This window comes from Dermacentor andersoni, chromosome 2, assembly GCF_023375885.2.
Source record: "Dermacentor andersoni chromosome 2, qqDerAnde1_hic_scaffold, whole genome shotgun sequence".
Lineage (NCBI taxonomy): Eukaryota > Metazoa > Arthropoda > Arachnida > Ixodida > Ixodidae > Dermacentor > Dermacentor andersoni.
Genome location: NC_092815.1, coordinates 246,845,886 through 246,868,824, shown reverse-complemented (window position 1 = coordinate 246,868,824; position 22,939 = coordinate 246,845,886). Strand labels below are relative to the sequence as shown.

Below are 22,939 nucleotides of genomic sequence, written 5' to 3'. Positions count from 1 at the left end.
TTGCAAAGAGAACAACAGGGAACACCAGTTAACAACACACCCGCCAGGAGGAAAAACTTTGCGCGCGTGTACACACACACACACACACGAAAACACGGGCACACACACAGTTTATTCTCTCTCAAAAGGGGGAAGCTGCGTGTGATGTGGGCAGCCGACGAACCTTTATTCAAATGGACAGCAGCCTCAGGGTGATCACTGCTAATGTATGAAATGATTGACAGAGTGGGGGGAGCGGGGGTAAAAGGAGCAAGGGCGTACAGACAGAGGTGTGTGCGCTCGCTCAGTAGTATCCGTACCTCCGGGGGGAGTACGACCGAGACCGAGAGCGAGAGTAGCGCCGCCCCCGGCTGTAGTAGGGGGATGGCGAACGGTCCCTGTAGCCACCGCGATAGCCACCGCCACCACCTCCGTAGCCGCCTCCACCGCCACTGCCGCCGCCGCCTCCACCACTGCGAGCACACAACGCATGTTTAGGCTAGCCACACACAATTTCAGTGTTGTAACGGCAAAACTGAAGAATAAACATTGTAATGCTGCACTGCAGGCTCAAAAAATTTTGGCCACGAAGCGCTCTTTAGTGCGTACCTAAGCAGATTCAATTTCAGACTGTTTAGTTCCAAAGCTGATATAACGCCCTTATGATTACATTCACAGAAGTGCACAAGTCATTTCGGTGCAGCCCGTGCCTCCATTCCAGTCTAACACTGACAAAGACTTTCGCGGCGAGTGAAAGAGCGACGTGTGAATTTCAGAAGCCACGAGGAAGGACACTAGCTTTCCAAGCACATCTCCATGGGCAGTACAACAGGAGCTAATTTTGCAGTTATCCGTGCAGCACCACGGGCATTATGAGTACATGGACGAACAGCTTCACAAATGTTCCTATCAATATCCATGCAGCCCGAGTGAGCGTTTAGCAGCAAGAAGTGTTACTGCCACGAGGCCACAGTCGATTGCCAATAATAGGTCATGATGACATACTACCTTCCCAACTTCATAGTTCCTTAGCTCAAGCAACACAAAAAAAACCTAACTTCACGGCTCTTGGCACCCTCAGAATCGCATGCGGCTAATTAGTATAATGCTCAGCAATGAAGGTCGGGCCTTCGCAAAATGATTGATGGCCCAAAATCTTGCACCGCAGACCTACCCGTATGCTTTGCTCTTGTATCCAGAATCCCCTGATCCCTCGCTGACAGCAAAAGGTACATGGAAGAAAGCATCACAAGCTCACAAAGAAAACAAATGACAACTCTGCTCTCAGTTTTGAAGTGACACATGATCCGAACTGGGCGCCATTTTCAAAGACTTATGACACCCGATTTCATTCTTGAGATTGACGGCAAGGATAAATTTGGCAGCTCGCTGCAGGAAGGTGCTGGGAACAAAAATGAAGATACTGAAGGAATTATTTCACTCAGGTCATGTCGTAACTGCCATTGGAACTACAGTGGAACCTCGTTGCTACGACACCTTCACGGGAAATGGAAAATATGTATCATTTGAAAATTGTGTTATCAAAGGTAGTCCAGCCAGTTTAGGACCAGGAAACATGTTCTGGGGCAATTTAGGACCAGCCACACCAGCATTTTGGAGCAGTTGCAGTGGAAAAAAAAATTTTTGGTTTTTGGTGGAACATTTGGAATAGTACAGCGGTAATCTGAGCTATTTCGCAACCCTTGTTATCACTGTGCAAAAAGTAAGTGCTGCTCAAGAGTGAAGCAAGACAGAAAGTCAACAGCGACCGATTAAAGCTTGCCTTCCCACGGATCTTCAGTCGAACCCACTGATAACATTCAAGTGCCACGAAAATTTTACTGTTATAATTGTTATAACCAGGTTGCATGAAAAAATCAAAACGGGGATGGCAGAGCTGATGTGAGAAAACTATAATGGCCGAGAGGCCAGTGCCTCCCCACCACGTTCCTCCATCCAAGTGCTGATTATGTTGACTGTTTAACTGTGCGCTCCGATTGCGTGTAACAAGCCGCAGATGTTGGCGTTAAAGAATGGCACTGCTATAACTACAAAGACGGGCCTTTTAAAAAATGCGAGAAGGTTGCCGCGGCAGATTGTCAGCTTGAGAAATCCGGAAGAAACGCCAAGGCAAAATCGCCACAAGAGTCTCGCCACTTCTCACTGGCTTGCACGAAAAGACCCTGTCGATCAAACTTGCATGCTTTACACGAAGCTTAGACATCCCTCTCCAAGGCATCCAGGTGCTCCACATAGTGCAGCAGAAGGTTCCTCGCGGAAACGAAGCCCCGGAAGGACTGAATCATCTGCCGAGCCTCCTGTGAGGACAGCATTGAGGTGGCCAAGTGCGTCATCGTTGCCACCGTTGCTATCGTTATCCGATGCAAGCATGTCCTCCACAATCGCCTCATTGGTTATAAGCACTTCATTTACAAATATGTATCCGTGCGCTATCTTTTCCCCGGCTATGCCGTGCATTGCCAACGATCAGCAGGCGGATCAGCCATCTCCCATTTCGGCAAAGCAAACAAGGCTGAGAAACCATGCGGCCAGGAACGACTTCGATGCAACCAACACAGACGAATGCTCGCGATTAAGCTGTTTGCAGAACTGCGCTGAATGAGGAGCCAGCAAGCAACATCTGAGCAGTGCTGTTTGCGTGGTCCATTTGTGTTTCGGAGGGTGAGAGCTATGGGCACAGCCCATTCATGTTCGCAAGGATGGAAGGGCAACAGGAGAGGCGCGCGCGGAGAAGGCTAGAAAATGAGTACGTGGAAGTGGGCCATCATGCGGTGACTCAAATTTCTCGTTTTCTTTTCAAGGAGTTTACATTTCACTACCTATTGGCTCGGACACCCAGCAGCAAGACTTCGTTATAACCGATAATGCTGCACATTGTACCAAGTGGGTTATTTTACCATGGAAAACATACAAAAGTTGAGGGTGCAGCAGCTTACTGGTATAACCGATATATTGTTAAAGCTGGTTATCATTATTAAGTGGGTCCAACTGTATACCATGCATGGCATGCTACAAACAATTTTATTTGGGTAGGCAAGGAACTTATTTTTATAAACTAAAATTTCAAAGGCTAATAACAAAAATACGCACCTGGGCGCAGGACAAACATGAAGTACAAATGAGCTACAACAACTTGCACAGTCAGGCACATGACAAAAAGTGATGGTAAATGTATTTTCTGCATCCCAAATGACAAATGTGCTTTGATATGCTTTATTGCACTGGGCAAAATGTGTATTACGGCCAATAACAATGCAAGAAAAAATTATGGGTTCTACGAGGCGAAACCATGATCTGATTATGAGGCTATAGTGGGGGACCCCGGAAATTTGGACCACCTGGAGTTCTTTAATGTGCACCTAAATCTAACCAAGTACACAGGTGTTTTCACATTTTACCCCCATCGAAATACGGCCACTGTGACCGGCATTTCGTCTTGCTTAGCAGCACGAAAGCACAGCCACTAGCTAGAAGCTAGACAAGAGACTACGCTTCTCTGAACGGCGCCAGTTTTTCGAACATGCCCGCTCATGTGGATGCCTTTGCGGCACCGACACGTACCCCTACAAAATAGCATTATTCGAAGCTGTACCACCACCGCCACCTTTATTACCTCGCAGCTTCGAACAAGCACTCTCGCACGCCAACTGGCAGCCGTAGCCACCACAGCAGTAATGCTAGGCCTAGCAGCTTCAACTGTCGCTACTAAGCTTCCTGCTATTCAGTGCAGTTTTTCATTGAAAGAATTCGCACTGTCGGCAATGGCGCTGACTCCACCTTTGTCATCCTCGCCAATGGCTTCGAGGCTGGCAAGGGTCAAGCACTGCACAATGACCATTTCCAAAAGCCAGATTCGCCGCAGTCAAGCATAAGCTATGCATTGCAGTGAAACATATAAGGAGTGGGAAGGAGACGCTGTCATGGCACCCGGTATGTGTCCATTGTGTAGTGTACATTTAGCGTTGACTAAAAATAGAAATTTGACATCTTTTTTAAGATCACATGCTGCATTACATAACACTACAATGCTTATTTTTCATGTCAGACACGCAACTAAAGTTGCAGGTCTAGTTCTAGCAGCGGCACTGTGTGCACACTTCAGATGCGTAGCTTGGTCCAGAAAAATCTGACAGCATGCAGAGGGGTGGATCTCGGGCGGACTCACTAGGATGGCTTGCCCATGTAGATGCCTGGTGTTGGTGTGTGTGCCCGTTGAGTGATGGAGTAGTCGACTCGGATCTTGCGCCCATCTATCTCCAGGCCATTGCAGCGGTCCTTGGCCTGCAGTACAGTACAGGCACATATCGATAAGACTTTATACACATTGCTTTAAATCTAAAGAAAGCACCGACTGCTGCATACAGCTCCTAAACAATGATTGTAACAAGAAGTTGGTCAACACTAATGGGTGCTGCTGAACTGTAACAAAAGCATCCAACAAGAGACAAAAAGACAGACCAAACTCTGGCCACAACTGAGCCCTTTATATGCGTTCAAAGCACTCAGACATGCTCGATCATTCTAACAGCTTTGCTGCACCGCTATTGTAGACTTCATACATGTGCCATTCGGCAAGTCAAACCCTACCTGCATGAACGCCTGCTAATTTGGGCACAGTCCAGCAGAAAAAGGCGATGCTTTTGTTTTGATACCTCGCTGGTCATATCCTTGAAACTGAAATTAGCCTAGCTTGGCTGATCCGGCAGTTGCCGGTCACGCCCACACCACAGAAAAGGTCAAGCCGCTAAACTGTAGAAGGCTGCATTTGCAGCTTGTTGCGAGAGCTATGAAAGTTCCACGTATCCAGTGTTTGTTCCTCTTGTTAAAAAGGGGGGGCACATGGGCTGCATGGTTAACTTGAGTTACTTCTTGATCAAATCTGATAAAACTGCATACGCTCAGTTTTTTGTGTGTGTGCTCATTTTAAATATCCCATTATATTTTGCATATACACAGCAGTTCCCAAAATAATTACCTTCTATTGTTTGTCAAAACAATTTGCATTTATGTGCTAAAGGGAAAGTTGTATACAACATATAGATGGATACAATGCATAAAGGATAGCAACGCCAGAAAGAGATTGGAAATTGAACAATTTAACATATTACAGTTAAATCATTTAAGTTGTGCGTCCACAGTATTTATTTATTTAAAAATACCTTACAGGCCTCAAAGTGAGGCATTGAGTAAGGATTTAATATCAATAAGCTCAAATGTAAATAAAAATTTGGAGCAGGAAATGAAAAATCTGCTGTGTGTTGGTTTCTCAACACATTTAGGTTCATGCTGAAAAAAAAAATTGCTCCAGCTGTTCTAGATTCAAAGATATTTATGCAACAAACAAGCAAGTGACCAAAAACCATGTTTTGAGAAATATGAGAAAAAAGAAAAGAAACTTTAATCAATGCTATACAGGAAAAGCTTCTTCCATATTTACACTCAGAGTAATAGCAAGCCCCAAGCATATTCTGATTGCTTGGTTGCAACAGCGTGCCTCTTTCAAGGTCTGCTGCAGGTTTCCGGCTGATGAGCGCTTGCCTGCCAATGCCACAACACAACGGTCATCTTTTCAGGCCATGCGCTTTGTGCTGAGAAAGCTAGGGTTCAGCCCAAGCTCTTTCAGTATGTCTACAGAGCTTCTTTCATTCCCTGCATTGAACTTCATAGCGGCCTCGGCTACTGCAGCTTCAACGCTGAACAATGAGGCGTGTCGCTCCTTAGATGCAAGTGCCCATATCATGGAGTGCAAGCACTCACTGCTGTTCTGCATTTTGCCCCGTAGACAGCGCTGAAGTAACTTTTTATCAGAAAATCTCCGATGTACTGGAAGCAGGGCCTTACAGACGTGAGGAGGCAAGCTGCAGGGATGCTTTGGCGCAGGCTTGTCCCTAGCCTCTGTTGCATTCTGCTGATACCAAGTGTTGGACCCGGTTGGGCAAAACGTGTGGTTGGCCACTGCATCCTTGGCAGTGACGTCATGGTATGTGGCCCTCACAGCCCTCTGCGTGGCATCGACATCCTCGAGCGTCTTCAGGGCCTAGCCGCAGTAGGAAATCAATTTATTAATGAGATCACCCGCAGCCGGCCTTTTTCACTGAGGCAAGGGCTCTTGTACTTGGCGACCAAGTTGGGCAGAGCAGTTTCCATCTGCTACATTATGTGGTTAAAGCAGTCCTTTTTGTTGATGGGAATGTAGCCGTATACCTCGTCTCCTCGTAGAACAAGGTTTGTTCGGCTGTCTTTGCCGTATTTTTCTGTCACCAATGGCTGTCCTTCCAATTGTCTTGCAAAAGGTCACCTTCCTTCAGGCCCCATCCAGCACAGAGGCTACCAAGGACAACAGAGTTCGCAGAAGAACTCGATAATGCTGCCGACGCCAATGTGAGACAAATGCCCCCCTCCCCCTCAAGTCATCCACTACCCGTCGTACAACACCGCAATGTTGCCCGGAGTTTTAAAGTTTAGTTCTGCACAGGGTTCACGAACCGAACACGCGTACTCGCTCGTCAGTTTCTCAGCAGCGCAGGCAGCGGCGTGCATCCACTGCGTCTTCACATACGTTTGCCACGTTTTCATATGCAGGCCGAGATGTGCGATGTTCATTGTTGCAAACACGTCATTTAGCGCAATTTGCCCGCTTCCAATAGTTTGCACAGGGCGCGTGGCAAGCGTGTTCACGCTGAACAGATTTATGTTTTGGTCTCCATCGATGCACAACAAACTCCACCCAGATGTCATCACGCAGCAGCGTGCATACACAAACAGCAGCTTGATGGCAAGGCCATAATCCAGCTCCCCTTTGCCGATTCTCACATTGCCGTCGCAGATTTTGAACATTGCGAGCATCAGAAAAGCATTCACAGACTCCAAGCTCACAATTGAGAATGCCGTAGCATCAGGCGGGGAGCCGCGGCATCGGCGCATTCGGCAAGGAAGTTTTGTTTCGTCTTATCGATGCTTTTCCCCGCATGTCTTGTAGCTACGTAACTTGCAGTATTTGCGTGTCGTAGCACACACGGCCGCTGTCCGTGGTGCCGTCGTCGGTAGCCAATGGGTTCACTGGGCCAGCATCCGTTAGGCCTACTGCATGGTATTGGCTGGCTTGGCAACCACACCACCAAGCGCAGCACATCGCGTCATCTTGAGCGTCCTCAATCATTGTGGGACACTTATTAGTCTAAAAATTAACTCAATAGGTACCTCTCACGGGGCTCTTTGGCAATTTCACTTTGCTAAATACAAGAAGTGTATGACCCTAATATGCCAAAGACTTGCCTAGAGGCTATGCTATTTTTATTTGTTTGAAAGCATTCCAATGGTAAGAAAGCAAAACTACATCTAGTCAATATTTTTTTCTTATTATTACCCATTACCTTTTATTTTAATTTGCAAAATGGTGCTAGAGTGACGGAAATAGCGCCACCTCCAAGATCGTTTTAATATGAATACACTGATGCCAAACTTATTGTCCCTCAACATCATCTTAGAAAAAAGCTCTGCAAGACTGTAAAAACATTGAACTGAGGGAAACGCATTTGAAGTTTAGACACCTGCAACTTTTTCTGGAATGCAGCTACAGCAATATTAATCACATCATTTTGTAGCTCTATCCTTCCCGAGACTGACCATACTAAACAGATTTTTTGGACTCCAAATATTTTGACTTCGTGGCTATTTCGGATTTCATTAATGCACCGCCAGGGTTCCCATACAGCTAATGTATTTCCGCAACCGGTTTTTCGGGCTAATTTTGATTTTCCTGACTAAATCGCTTGTTCCAAGCCACACTACCCAATCTTGGGGGCCGCCATGTTGGATTTTCCTCTGGCTTGGCTTCTGGTGGCCTGCTCTATAGCCTCCATGATTGGGAGGTGCACACTTTGAATAGAGAGCACACAACATCCTCCAGTCTCGGAGGCTCTTGGCTGGAAAATAAGCTCCAAGGGACGGCACTTTTTCTTGTTTCCTTTTTCAATCACCACTATCGTCATAATCACTAAAGTGCGGGAAGTACCGGAGAGCGACTGCTGAAAACAAATCTGATCATTCGGCTATCAGACAACACTGAACATCTGTTTTAAGTTGCCAGGGGTTGTAGATTCAGTGCTTGCTTTCCCTGCACTTTCTTCCATTCGCAGTAACAGCACAAAAATGGTTCAAATGTGGACTCGCCAGATTGCAGGCAAGCATACATGCATGCAGCAATGCACTGACAAGCCTTTTAATACGAAAGCATTTTATGCCCCCGTTACGCGTAAATCCAGCATTGTAGTCGGCGGCGTGACCGACTGATGGTACCAAAAATGGCTGACAGCAAAGAGTTAACCACATCAAAAAATGCTTGAATCAATGTCGAATTTCTCGGGGAGGTTCCTGTAAACAAATAATTAAGGGGGGACACTGTTTTTCAAATAATGTGCATGATGTTTTCCATCAATATTCATGAAACTTTCCATTCTTGTTAAGACTTTTGTGCTGATTTCAAATATGTAATTATTTTTACAATAGGCCACTTAGTTCTGAAGATAAATTAAATTGATTGTTCATAATTTGCGAAAACAATAGGGAAAAAAAAAACGCGCTACGAAATTCATATTGGCGCATGCCTGGGTACTAGAAAACATAAGGAACACAATGGTAGGAATACTATTTTGATACATCAAATATTACTAATTTTACAGCAATTCAATCTTTACTGTTCGAATTGTGGCTACCCTACTGTCTGATCTAAAGCAGAATTGAAAATTTTTAACGCATAAATTCGAAAATCTGACCCTACCACTGTGTACTTTGCACACTCAGCTACAAGCCACAACAAAAATTATGGCTCTATCTGCTTTGAAGGCAGAGATATCGCCGCTGCAAATCGGCAACAAGTCAAAAGTCTGTGTTTTGAGAAAACGAGAAAAAAGGAATACATTCACTTCTAATCAAAAGTACAGAAATAATTTTGCATTATTTTGCAGTGAAAGTGGCTAAAAGCCACCAGGAATGTAGTCGCTCTGACCACGGCCACCCAAATGCGGCAAAAACATCGTTTAGCACCTTTCGCAGATTCCCGGTGGCTTGCACCGCACGCGCGGCAAGGTTGTCGTTCACGCGGGTCGAGCTTCACGCCGACGCGATATCGCCGTAACACGCGTATGTGATAACGATCTTTATGGCAAGGCCAGATTACCGATCGCTTTTGCCTCCTGCGACGCTGCCGCCGCACACCTTGCACTTGACAAACGACATCAGTGCGTTCACCGAGTCCTACTGAGGAAAGCGAAGCCTGCCTCGGCGTCGACTGGCGCGGCTGAAACGCCGTCGGCGCGAGTGAGCAAATCCAACACCCGCTTTGTTGCTGGCGTTGACGCAAGAACTTGAAGTTATTTTGAGCATTCATCTCCCTCTGCAACAAATCCGCACGCTGCAACATTGCAGTGTCACGCGGAACGCGGCCGCTGTCCGTAACGATTTCACTAATTTGTGAGCTGGCTAGGCCTACTTCGGCATCGTCCGCGGCTTCGGCATCATTTGCGGCGAGCTACTCTCGATGCTTTCAGAAGGAATGGAGCGCTTTTGAAAGTTATAAGCTGATCGCTTCTTCGTTTTGCCGAACTTGTGCCTCGTGGCGAACTTCCCCGGTGGATCGGACATCGTTTGGCATGTGCCAACAAACCTACGAGACGCGCCGTCGCGTCGCCTGCAGAGTGGAGCAGACGATGGGAACCTCGCGCAGCCAACCACAGCACGCGCTTTTGGTCACGTGCGCTAGTCAACGAATCGAATCGCGCGTTCGGGCTTTTTTTCCTCCCCGGATTTCAACGTCACTGGCGCACCGACGGAGTCACTTTTGGCGGGAAATTCAAGGAGGAAAGCTCCTCTTTCCAACGAGACCAAGATGGCTGCGATCGCGCGCATAGAAAGAGAGCTACGCGCCGCGATAAAAAGGGCTGTTTTTGCGCGCAATTCAGCTCACAGTGATGTTATAAATTGATATTGCGGACGAAATACTCTTCCCTGAGATTCGAAACTTGGTGAATAAAAGGAATATTAGCTGTAGATTTCGAAAATTTGGTTTTCAAAAAATCGTTTTTATTGCGATTTTTTCGCCGCATAGAGCCGTGTCCCCCCTTAATGCCCTTTGAAAAGAATATTAGGTAAATTTCGGTCTGAGTGGGGATCACACACTGGCCTCCAAGGTGAGAGACAAGCACACTTTCCCGACGCCACAGTGGCTCCACTGTTTTGGTTGACTAAATGTGAGACTTAATATGTGCGTCATTGGGCACGTGACTGCACAGACTTAAGACGGACGTGACGGCATAGACAGGAGGTGGTGCCACTTCAGAAGTGGATAAAGCGAGTATAAGAAGCATTGATGTCCAATTGAATGCCGCTTAGCGGTTCTTTAAGTTATGAACTCCTTGCAGACAAGAGAGCGCATTTTTTATTTGGCAGAGGTGCAGTTAGAACACAGACAAGAGCTTGCATGGGCAAGGAACGTGCAGTAAAACATTTCACTAAGGCAGACTACCAATTATTTAGACATTTAGGTTGTACCTGTAGAGTCCAATGATAGGTTGGCTAATGTCTTCTTTACTTTAGGGAGTTCCATGCAACTTTCACCAGCTATACACTAATAATGGACTGTAATGAAGTATCACCATCACTTAGACTTCTTTGACTAAGCGTCACAAGGATACATTTCATTAAATGTCTCGTCTCACCAAGTGGCTGTTCAGTGAAGACTGCAATTACTCAAAGGCCTTTCTTTCTCAAAGTATGCACTGGTGGCTCAGTCTTCAACCTCCCGACTGCTGTGTGCCATGTCAAAGCAATGGTCAACTTTCTGCAACCCTTCTGCAGTGTTTTCATATAACAAACAGCCTAACTGCAATGTCCACCACACAGGTGAACTGTCAAAGTCATGCACTATGTATGCAAGAAGCACCCTCACTCATCAGCGACTCACCGCTTTGGCATCCTCCACAGTCTCAAAGTAGACGAAGGCAAAGCCTCGAGAGCGGCCAGACTGCACGAGAAAACAATAGGGCAAGACTGCAGCTTGGCACTGTGCTTCTAACCAATGCAGTTTCCCTCAACAATGAAGGGGACGAGGGGATCACAACTAACACTCTCTCTTGCTGCAGAGGGCTAAGTTAGGTGCACACATCGGAAATTATAACAAAAGCACAAAACGTTTTATATGAATATTTTCAGTATTATTTTGCGAAACACTGCAGGCTCCCCATTTGTGAAAAGCGTAGCAAGCACATGCTTGAGGCTTCACATTTTGATGCTTCTACAAATCTGCACTATAGGTCAAGCCAGGGGGTTCTTTATTTCAAGATTCTTGCAAGCAACGTTGCAGACAGAGCACCTCAACAGGTAATGGGCTAGTGGTGAATAAAAAAATTTAAGTTCAAGGAAAAAACTTCAGACGAATGTGCACTAAAGCTCACTTTTGTGAAACAAACAGGGTTTAAAATCCAGCCAACTTGTCAAGGCAAGCAGGCACTTAAAATGGCTTTGAGAATGCGGACCTTAAAGGTTTTAGAGACAGTCTACGAACTGCCAGCACTATAACATTCGATGTCCTCATCAGTGGGTGCGTTTCTGGGCTTCTGGTGCTCAAATTGATGGGCTTTGGAAGCATTCCTCACTCAATGCTCTTTGCCAGCAGCTCTCTGGAAGGCAACAGCATCAGGCTGGAGGATGCCTAAGTAGCACACATTTGACTGTGCAGCTGCAAGATGCCGAAATTGTGCTCTGCAGCAGCGTCACGCACTGCTGTCACCATAGCAAAAAAGTAATGCGTGCAGGTCTTCTGATAACACCGACACGATAACAGCGGAGGCCCCCAGTTGCATTTTCCATCTGCCGCCTTGACACTGTGCCAGCTACATAGCTAGACTGGAAACCACTGGTCGAGGGGAGGTGAGGGGGGTGCAGTGCTTCAACTCTGTATTTGTGAGGGGCTTGTGTCCCATCTGACTCTGCCTTTCAACATTCAAACTAGGTGAAGGGGCCAGAAAGGCGAAACTTGCAATGTCTTCTCAATAAGTTGACGTTATATGATAATGAGTAACCATCACAGTCGGGGGAAAAAGATGGACATCAAAACATAGAGGCTGTCAAAACCACTAACTAATAACATTGCCAGTTTTAAGAATACTCAGATGCAACACTAAGCCCTCAAATTACAAATTTTTGAGTGTGTTCTACGGTGAACTAGATCGCTTCCAACAAATCATGCCACCTTATCGGCCATAACAAATAACCCTGGATGCTCGGTGTCTAGAAGCGAAAGGGACACAAGATCCCGGACAAGAAGGAAGAAAAAAAAAAAAAAAAGCAAATGCGAGCTGCTGCCCCCTACCTGTGTACGCTCACCTTTGCACACATTGCCAGCCTTGCACGCCCTCTCTGTATCGTCCTTTTACCATCTCCAAAACACAAATGAGCTGCGTCAACACCCTTGCCCATCGGCGCTGTCGATTCATCTCTCCGAGAGGTGGAAGGGACGTGCAGCAAAGGTGCGCGGCACACAAATGGGTACAGCGGCGGCTGGATTTTTTTTTTTTTCCCATCATTTCGCATTCCTTTTTCTTTCAATGTGCACTTTGTACGTTAAGCGAGCAGATTGCCGCCCCCACCCCACCTGCATGCATGCAAATTGGCTGCTCACCCTGCCTACATCCGTTGCTGAAGCACTGTCAAAACTCCCCCGTGCCCCTTTTTTGAGCGTACCCTCAAACGCGGCACCGAGGGCACAGACACACCACTCACCTGGGCATCGTAGACCACCTGGACGTCCTCCAAAGGCCCATACTTGGAGAAGACCTCCTTGAGGTCCCGCTCCTGCGTGTACAAGCTGAGCCCAAACACACCGAGGCAGCGGCTCGTGCTCGGGTTGTCCTGCAAAGCGTAGGTTAAAAGAAATCGCCCAATGAAGCCAACAACCACTGACAATATTTATCAAAGGAAATGTGCATTCACATGTCAAATACCAGGCACCATTAAAAACATAGTAAAGCAGTCGAAAAGGAACCACACCAGTTTAACTGCATGGAATGTTTACTAGGGTCTCACGGATTACCGTGTCTTTCAGGGTATACATCACCCACCGTGCATAAAATGTGCTTGCCAGAAATGTACTTTTGTATGATGCCTCGATCACTTCTGCAGCCAGATGTTGTGCCAGCCCAAGGGGCCTAGTGAAAAGAGCTCATGATGAGGTTCTCTTTATGAAGGGGGGGGGGGGGGGCATGATGGGTATTGTTACGAGCTATCGTGACAACATGATCATAGAGTGAACGCGCAATATGCTAGGTTGCGGGTCCAAGGTGCTGACGCGCAAAATGCCTTTGGTGCCTATAACGCGACGCACTAATAGGCCAAACGTGGTTGTCCTCTGCGAGCCACAGTGCACTTAGCCAGCGGACTCATGGCGGCACCCCACGGCGGCCGCGGTACCTAGGCCATGTAGCCGACCACAGCTTTATGTCAGCTACTGACCAATAGCAGCCGACTAAAGGAATGACAAAATAAAGCAGCTGATGACCATATAGTGTGTCTAGAGGAGAGTGAGGACACGGCCTTCTGTTGAAGAGAGCGTTTTAGAGAAAGGCGACTTCGCGATCCGTTTGTGAGGTCCACGCACTGCGTACGACAGCGCAACTTGGCCGAGATGTTCACAGCAGCGTATGATACCCGTAGACTATGTTAATTAACGAAGCCCAAGGGGTGCTTCAGGGCCCCTTTAGGCTCTCAGTGAACATCTGTTCTGGACAGTGTGAACTTCGGAAACAACTGTCTTTCCATTCATGATGAACTTCAGCAGCATAATGTGTGGCCGCAAACAGCACAGGGGCATTCACTTACCCGGCTTCCGACGTGGCGTCGTCGATTTGACATGGGGGAACGACTGTGGCTCCTGCAAGAGAGAAGCAAGTCAGCCCCACCACAACAGGTGCCCAAATGCGTAGAGCCTTACAGCACGATTGCAAACCCAAAGCTTGTCAGCACGCAAATCTTTCTGGCCTGAATGTTTTTAAGGGATGGAGAATTTTATGTTACGAACATCTGAACAACAAAAAACACGGGGTAAAAAAAATTCTTGCTGGTGCTTTGGGGCAATATGTCGAAGGCTTTTTTATCGTATGATCTGCCAGCAATCCAAGGTTTTGTAGGCAACATGTGGTTCCTTGGACATTTTGAATTCTGAACCATAACGGTGCTAAATATTGCCACAGATTATTTGAAAATTATTTTAATGCCACCTAAGGCGCAGGGGATATGCACTTAGGCCGCAGGCTTCAAAGATGCGACACAGAGGCCTTACTTCAACGTGATGAGACACATGCGACGTTTGGAAAACAGGGAGAGCCACATTTATTTGCAGCACAAAGTCGACAAATTACACAACTAGCATTCCTAACACTCGCATTTTTAGGAATAGCTCTCTCATTCATTTTTCTCGATGTCGCACATTTCCTACAAGTCCTTATACAGGAATCATTGGCCCAGAAAGGTTTAAGCTAAGCATCTTTGTTCTCAGTTTACGCAAATGCACCATACATAATTCATATTTCTACATCAAAGATAATTCGAAATCAGTGCCTCTTCTAAATGGCAAATTGTCGGAGCCACTTAGTCAAATCCACTAGACTCGGCAAGTACGAGCTTAATCCGCCTGACGATATCCGTTAAGTGAGACTCGTTTCAGGGTGCCATAGTAATGGTACACTCAACTGGTCCCTTTCGAGCTCTCTAGAGCCCAATGAAGTTTACATTCGGCTGGTCAAAATCAAGCGCGAGGAACACGTTAACTGGATCGTTCAGTGAGTGACGCTCCAGCTCTGAGCTTTTTTTCTGAACAGAGCTCTGAACAATGTTGTGCTTACACAAAAAAAATGTGCACATTCACTAAGCAGATCCGTTTCTGCCACCCATTTCTACCCTTAGCACAAGGAACAAACAACATAAAAGAAATGACCAAGCACACCTGACACTTTTTTTGTCCTTGAAAAGAATGTGTACTGCGCAATCACCTGCTCACCTAGTCAACGTTGTTCATTTTTGTCATCTCACCGGTGAGTTAGCATAAAAATTGTCACATTTATGCCAAGACCAGCAGTTCACTCACCTTCGGCTGCGAGAGCTGCAAAGAGAAAAAAAGAATGCCACTGTCAGACAATGTACAAGGACTGCCACCCTTGTTATTAGATGCACCTAGCCTGGCATTAAGTTATAGAAGGCACACTTTTAATCAAAGAAAGAGCTTCTATTTTGTTTCTTCACAAAAAATTTAGGCAAAGCTAAAGGCCGTTATCTTCGACGTGGCTTCACCCAAGAACGCAACACACTTGTTATCAGCTTTAGCTGAATTTCTCCTTAAGAATTTCCAGTTTTACTATGCAACCTCTCTCTTCCTTAACAAAAGCAAGTTTTAAAAGGCTTGGTCAATCAAACGAAAACCACAGCAAAGCATGAGCACTCACTAGTAGTATCTGCTGCGCCTTGGTGACCGGGAACGGGAGCGACTGTAATGGCGGTGACGTCTCCTCGATCGGGATCGACTCCTGCAGAACCACCACGTGCACAAGTGAGCTTGACTGGGTCAACTCAATCACTCAACCGACAGCAGTGCATTTGCAATCTTCACCATGAGAACAGACCTTATGCCTCGATGTAAAATAGTTAGATGGATTTTAAGGGGGGACGCGGGGATCAGATCGCGAAAATCGCAAAAAAGATCGATTTTTGGCAATGACGCGTTTCGGTATCTGCAATGCCTAATCTACATTGTATCAATATGGTTTGACTGAAAACGCACTAAAAGTGCCCGAAAAAAATTAATTTTTCAGTGCGTAGGGCGAGAAAACAGCTTTAAATCGCGTATAATCACCGCAGTTCGCGGGGCCCTAACTCGTCTTTCCCGCCACCGAACGCCGCCATCTTGGTATCGTTCGAACGCTCGAAGTTTCGCCATTCCGTTTCTGAATTCTTCGGTCGTCGCCATCTTGTAACAAACGCACAAACACAAAAGAAGCGCGGGTCTGCTAAAGGCGGTCACACGGGCCCTGCGATGAAAGCGGGCCTCCGATTGGTTGCCGTACTGAAAGGCGTCTCGCCATTGGTTGCTGCTGCAGCAGCGGGCAAGCTGGCAACCACAGCGGACGGCAGTTGTCTGCTTTGAAACCCACGCCGGCGTCGTTCTTCGCTTGACACTCGCAGAATTCGGATTTATGAAAGCTCCCAGGTCAGTGATGGATTGTCGCTCGTTCGAAAGGAACTTTTAAATGAAGCATGCCTTCGGAAAACGGAAGCGCAAGCCTCCTACGGCGAGAAAAAGACGGCGGCCAGCGGGAGAAGCGGAGAACCCGACTGAACACGCGGATAACGTGTCGCGTTATCTTGCACCGTGCTATTCCAGCAGCGAAGCCAACCATCGCCCTGTGACATCGATACTGATAACTAAGCCACCGGAAGACGTGCCAAGGGAGGCTCTCGCACCTGTGCGTACGGCCGCGCGAGTCAGCAACCGAGATCGCGTTGTTGGAGGCGACGCGGGTCGAAGGTCTCCATCGCCGGCAGAGACGGTGTGCGTTTCCGATGCATCGTGCGACAGGGACACGCAGCCTGCGAGTGAGCCCCAACCGTCGACGAGCTACATACTGTATGGTGACTCAAGGCTCACCAGACGAATCGTCGCACGATTCAGACGCACCTCGAGCCGCGTTTTGTGTCAGCGGTGACTGCAGAAGCGCAGGCATGCAGCGTTCGCGACTCCCTTCGCGCAGTGTCAGCGACTGAGCGGAAGCAGCAATGCCAAGAACAAATTTAGGCCCCTTGTGACTGCGAGTTCATTATTATGCCTGTTTCCGCGATGAACTCTTTGATCGCTAAAGCTCTGTGCCCAAGATGCCAACAGCGTTCTGTGGGTGTACACTGCGATACCAGGCTCGGCCTGGCAGTGAAAATGGTGGTCATGCACTACTCCAAACGGCGCAAGGATAAAGGAACGCCTGAAGAAGGCATCCAAAGCCCACCAAATAGAGGCAAAGGTGTAAGAAGATGCCTGACAGCAATGATTCAAAATATTACAGCCCTGGTGCTTTTTAATAAATTTGCAGTGCTTTTAAAACTTTGCAAACTTTGCAGACCGTTTTCTCAATTGCATTTTTTTTGTCAATCACCTCGCTCGTGGAAAGCGTAGCATAACAATGGCTTGACTGATTTTGGTCCAGTTTGTTTTGCTGTGATCCACAAGCTGTGCTGTACTTAAAGACAGTCTTGAAATGTTTCTTTATCTTTCCATTATTTAATTATTTCACAATTACTACATGGCTCCATGCAGTGAAGCACAGTCATGTGCATGTTATGTTGAGCAAAAAATTATTAGCGCACAAAAAAAAAGATCGAACACTGTCTTCATGTAGATTAGACATCTGGGCAAACATGCAAAGTATTTCCAGCTCCCTATCATGTTTCGTTACTGTGCCAGGCTTTCCACAAGCAAGGAACTTATAAATTCTTATAAAACAAAAACTAATTAAGATATCCTAATGAAATTTTAGAATTGTCTCTTTATTGCAATGTGCAGTGTGTGTGCCAAATTTCAGCCCTTTCTGTCAAGAAACAAAAAAGTTAATTCTGATCCCCTCCTCCCCCCTTAAGGGGGGATGAGGGGATCGGAACTAACTTTTTCATTTTTTATCTTAGAGTGATGAAATTTGGCATACAGGTTCGAAATAGCATCAAACAGACAGCTGCAAAGTTTCACAATCATATCTTCAGTAGTTTTTATTTTATCATTATTTATATATTGCTCACATGTTGCTTGCTCGTGGAAAGCCTAGCATGACAGCAAAATGGGTTATGGGTCTGTAAATGTTTTTAATAGTTACTAAGAAGTATAGTCTAAGTCAAGATTCTCTTAATTTCTTTTTAAATTTCTCTGCTCTTCTTCTAAACGATATAGTATGCACCTTCTCTTTATGTTTAGAATGTATCATGCTCCAATCATTGTGTAATAAAAAAATGGTGAGCCTAAATGGTAAATCTGAGACTGTCTTGACATAAGGCACACTTCACCAATTGCAGCAAAACAAACAGGATTAAAATCCGTGCTCCCATTGCCGTGCTATGCTTTCCACGAGCGAGGTGATAAGCTCAAAACAAACTTTTGAGAAAACAAGCCTCAAAGTTCCATACTGGCACACACTGTCTAGAATGCTCCTGCATTGTAGAATTTGGTGTCCTTGGCAGCAGGTGACTTCTTAGCCCTCTGTCCTTTCAGGAGATGGACTTTGTGTGCCTTCTTCATTCGCTGGGAGTCTTTCTCGACAGCCCGCTGAAGAGAGAGGGCACCAGGGCGCAGGCCCAATGTTGTGCACAGGTCTGAATAAGCTTTCAGACTGCCCGAGTTGTACTTTGAAATTGCCTCGTGCACTGCTGTTTCCACAGCAAACAGTGAGGCATGCTGGTCTTTTGATACTAGTGACCATATCACTGAATGGAGACTCTCAGCCGCGTTTTGAGTTTTGCCTCCTCTGCACCGGGCCAGCAACTGAGGGTCTGAGAGGCGCTGGTACACAGGCAGGAGTGCTTCAGCAACTTTAGCTGAAAGCTTGTACTTGTGAGCTGGTGCTGGCTGCCCTTCTGCCTCAGCTGACCGGTGGTTGCACCAGCTAAGGGGGCCAGGGGGACACAGCTCATGATGGGGCTCATCATCTGTTGATGTGATGTGGTAGTACGTTGCCATTACTGCCCTTTGCATTTCCTCGACTTCCGAGTGGTTCCGCAGAGCAAGGCCATAGTAGTTTGTCAGTTTTTTGATGAGCTGCTGTGTCAGGCCCCCCTTTCCACCTAGTGGCTCTCCTTTCTTTGCCTTGGCCACCAAAGAGCGAAGTGCAGCCCCCATTCGTTTTTTAACATGATTTATGCAGTCCTCTTTAGATAGCTGCACAAAACCATAAACTTCTTCATCACATAGAGTGCGAAACATGCGGCTGTCCCCGTCACAAACTATGTTTGTGTAACGTAGATCATTTCTGCTCAAGGAGCGCCTGAAGAGCTGTAGTGCAGCCTCAACCTCCATTCTTCCAGAATTCACATCAGTGTTTTTCTGGCACTGGTGTTGCTGCTTCCATTCAGCATAGTTGGGGTCACTTTCTGCTGGCTGTCGGCTGCACCCAAGGCAGAAGTTGGACAGAACTATGCAGTCCAACACAAGCCCTGTATGGAAATCAATTATACAGCCTACGCCGGTATGGGAGCTGTGGCCGCATGTCAACCATGTGCCATCATACACTACTGTAATGTTCTTTGAAAATGTTGTCTCCATTTCAGTGTACACCTTTTTCACTGCCTCTACAGCATCTGTGAAGATGTTGTGTGCAGCTGCCGCTGCGGCAGGCTTGAAAGTCTTTTTGAGGTGCCCATCATATGTTTTGTGGTGTAACCCACGATGCGAGACATTCATGGTGGCCCAGAAGTCATTAAGAGCAGTTGGTCCTTTCCCAATGCTCTTTATTGCTTGCATAGCTCTGATGTTGACCTCGAAAGCTCTAGAGCCGCTCTTCCTTTGTGAGGACCACTCAGACTGTAGGGTACTACCACAGGAAATGCATGAAAGTACCATCTTCACAGCTAGTCCCAGTTCAGTCTCGCGGTGCACTGCTAGGCCGGGCTGCTGACAAGTTGGGCAAAGCGGGGAACCAATCAGCGAGTTCAAAGCAGCAACTTGAACAAGCATAAACTCCTCTTCTGGAGGTGCGGGAATGGCATTTTCCTGTGAGCCAGTCAGCCCGAACTTGCGCTCCGTTGCTGAAACCGCGCGAAGCGATTCGCGAACTCTCGACGCTTGCAGTTCTGCAGTTTCCGCGGACACAAATCGTGTTTCCAGGTGAGCTTGAATAGTGCGACGTTCACTGGGCGAACAGTCAACACTGCGATGAGCGGCAAGGTCGGCCGCCGGCGCATCCGCGGCAGCGAGCGTGCGCCCGCGTTGCAGCTCCGTCGAAGCGCCGGAACTCGTCGATGGCATGGGACTGCCTTCACTGGCGGTTGTTGGCTGCGGAGACATCTCGGCGTTGAACGACACACCGCGGAAGCGCGTCTCCGATGCTCTGCAGTCGGGCGGCGATGACCGCTGCAAGCTCACTCCGTAATCTGTGCTGGACGAACTTGCGACGGGACGCTCGCGTACGGCGAGACTCACTGGCATGTCGATCGTCACCGGTGAAGTAACACTGCGCCCGCGCTTCGACGGCAAAAGATCATGGTTCGTCTCACTATCGCTGGCTGGTGCTCGACTCGGCGCAAGATCCCGCAGCACGTTGGGCGAGAGATCGCACAGCACGTTGGGCGCGTACTCCGCCGATTCTGAACGGACGCTCGGCTCGGCCGAACCACCTGCTGAAAATCGCCGCTTCTTCCTTGCTGTGACGGGCTTGCGTTTCCGCTTCCCGTAGGCATGCTTCGTCCGGTACTTCTTTTCGAACGTGCGCGGATCCATTGCACGTGGCCGACGTCCTCGAAACACAAGAGAAGGAAAGTCCAGAAAGGCTTCCCAGCAGCGGACAAAAGCAGACGCTCCTTGCGCTCCTTGCCTCGGCCGCCATTATGGCGCGGCGTCGACCAATGAGGAGGCGCCTTACAACGAGCCGCGGCGCAGAGCCAATCGGGGCGCGGCAGCCATTGGCTGCTCCGTGCTGCCACTCTCCTGTTTTTCTTTTTTTGTGCGCTTGCTGGCTGGCAGGGAAGGAAGGGAAGGGCTGGGACAAAGAGTCAAAGAGTCGGGCTTTCCAACGATACCAAAATGGCGGCGCTCCGTGGCGGGAAAGCCGAGCAGTCGCGCGTTGAACTTCGCGGCTTTTTCGCGATTTCGGGCGGATTTGTGGACGCCGGCACCGACAAATATATTTATTTTAAGTGCTTAGAGTTTGTTTTTCGGTGAAATATTTCAGTACAAGATAGAAATGATGCTGTAGATTCTGAAAAGCGTACTTTTCAAAAATCGATTTTTTTCGCGAAAATCGCCATCTGATCCCCGCTTCCCCCCTTAATATAAGGAAATCAATGGTGTAACCCTTTTTTCTTCCATATCCTGGCCTCAGTACCCCTAAGCACCACATGTATTTTTCTGCAATTTAGCAAGGCAATTCTGTTCAGTTTTATCAATGTAATTAACGCCATTCACATCACAAGAATGCAACAGGTGTCTTTGAGATGGGCAACGGTGAAATCACCATGGCAGCCAGCTCCGTAATAAAGATGAGAGACCTCAATTCCTTTAATGAGCAAACAATCATGAATTACAGTCATTTAAAGGTAGAAATTAAAGATGCACACCAAATGGAGCACAGCTTCTCACAGGGGTGGCAACACTGAGACAGCTGGGCTGGTGCCCATAAGTGCATGCTCAAGCCTGACCATGCAAGGGTTCCTCTAGATAAAGGATTGTGGTGTGGTGGTCTCATGGTATCATTAATGCACAGATAAATGCGATACTCAATGCTGCACTGAAAGCTTCAGACAGGGTTACGAGAGGCGAGAAGGGCACTGTGCATGAGAGAGGCAGCTGCAAAGGACCAATCTTATTACCCTGGGAAGGGCTAAATGAAACAGGAAAGAATGGCCTACACTTCATGTATCTAGGTCTCCAAGCTCGCTGGACATGTTCCTCATATGGCTTTCAACTGCTGCACCGATGGCTGAACAAATGCCTGCGTCGGGTTTCTTATACCACATGAGAACTACCTAAAGAAACCTCTTGGCCGTTTGTATTCTGTACTTCTTTCTTTCTTGTTCGTGTTCTCTGGCAGCAGCTAATACTGTTCCAGCTCCATTGACCAGTGCTCATTTACAACTGTCACTTGCACGTCAAGAGTGCGTGCCACATGGCTGTCTCTAGAGACCTTACACCTACTAGTGCTTGCAGTTCACGCACGTTGAAAAGGCAGAAGCCTTGAGTGACAGTTTGGCTGGAGCCCGAATCAGCAGTGGAAAGCATCAAGATAGAAATCGGTTTAGATGGCTTTAGAAATTTTATTGGCATAACATGACCACCATTACTGGGGAGCTGCAGCCACTGTGGTGACAGCAACGTTGCAAACACAGCTGGAGTGTCACATGGCAAACATTGCAGTAAAGCGTACACTAACCACTCACTATTCACAACGCTCTGCTATTCCCAAGCAAAAAAGAAAAAGTGCCATCATGACTTGTCTGGGAATTAATGAAGCCCCTACAGGCGGAATTTAATTATGAACGCCATAAGGTCATACACTTGCATTAGAGAATAAGAAAGGTCACCTCCCATTGCCTACACCGAAACAAAGTCCTGCTGATACGCCTTAACGGGCACCTGAACCACCTGACATTTTTTTAAAACATTTCAATTAATTATGCAGGTGCATTGTGTACAAAATGCCAGAATGACCGTCTTTGATGGAAGTGGCATGGAGACGACACAAATTCAGAAAAACTATCCCATGCTCCTCGCCTGGCCCTTGATGTCAACAGGGTGCTCCAAGTCGCGTCACCATGGGTAAACACTGTCGATTCCTCCAACAACGAGGGACGACAGCACCAACATGACAAGGGCAGACTTTTACGAGAATGGAGGGGTTTGCCCGTTGTGTGCCAGATTTTTCTTTTTTAATCTTCCATTACTTTGGTGTTGCACAGAGGTCAATAGGGGGGGCACAACAAAGGAGCCTTTTTTCCAGTGTGCCAATGTGACTGATAGTTTTCTCTGCACTTACTGTTGGTGAGAATAGGTGGCGAAGCGGAGAGAGTCAGTGGAGAGGGTAGCGAAGGTGAGCGGAAAACCGCAGCAGCCACATAGGCATTCGTCAACCACCTGTAACTCTGCTACCACTGCGCCGTTTCCACAAATTAGATCGCCTAAACCTTTATTGTAGATTAGCAGTGGTGTATC

At 47.3% G+C, this 22,939-nt stretch overlaps 1 protein-coding gene across 2 annotated transcripts in view; it reads right to left on the bottom strand.

The window, feature by feature from the left end:
- Nucleotides 1-93: 93 nt before the first annotated feature.
- LOC126539860 (transformer-2 protein homolog alpha-like) overlaps nt 94-22,939 on the bottom strand; it is a 37,235-nt gene continuing 14,389 nt past the window's right edge. The window contains exons 3-10 of one of the 2 annotated variants that reach the window (XM_055075665.2): nt 15,492-15,572; nt 15,137-15,151; nt 13,873-13,924; nt 12,778-12,906; nt 10,961-11,020; nt 4,166-4,281; nt 1,154-1,195; nt 94-452 (exon numbers count right to left, since the gene is read on the bottom strand). In XM_055075665.2, coding sequence (XP_054931640.1) covers nt 284-452; nt 1,154-1,195; nt 4,166-4,281; nt 10,961-11,020; nt 12,778-12,906; nt 13,873-13,924; nt 15,137-15,151; nt 15,492-15,572 — 664 coding nt within the window. In that variant the 3' untranslated portion in view covers nt 94-283. The remainder of the gene's footprint in view (nt 453-1,153; nt 1,196-4,165; nt 4,282-10,960; nt 11,021-12,777; nt 12,907-13,872; nt 13,925-15,136; nt 15,152-15,491; nt 15,573-22,939) is intronic. The other variant, XM_055075666.2, reaches the window with a different exon arrangement.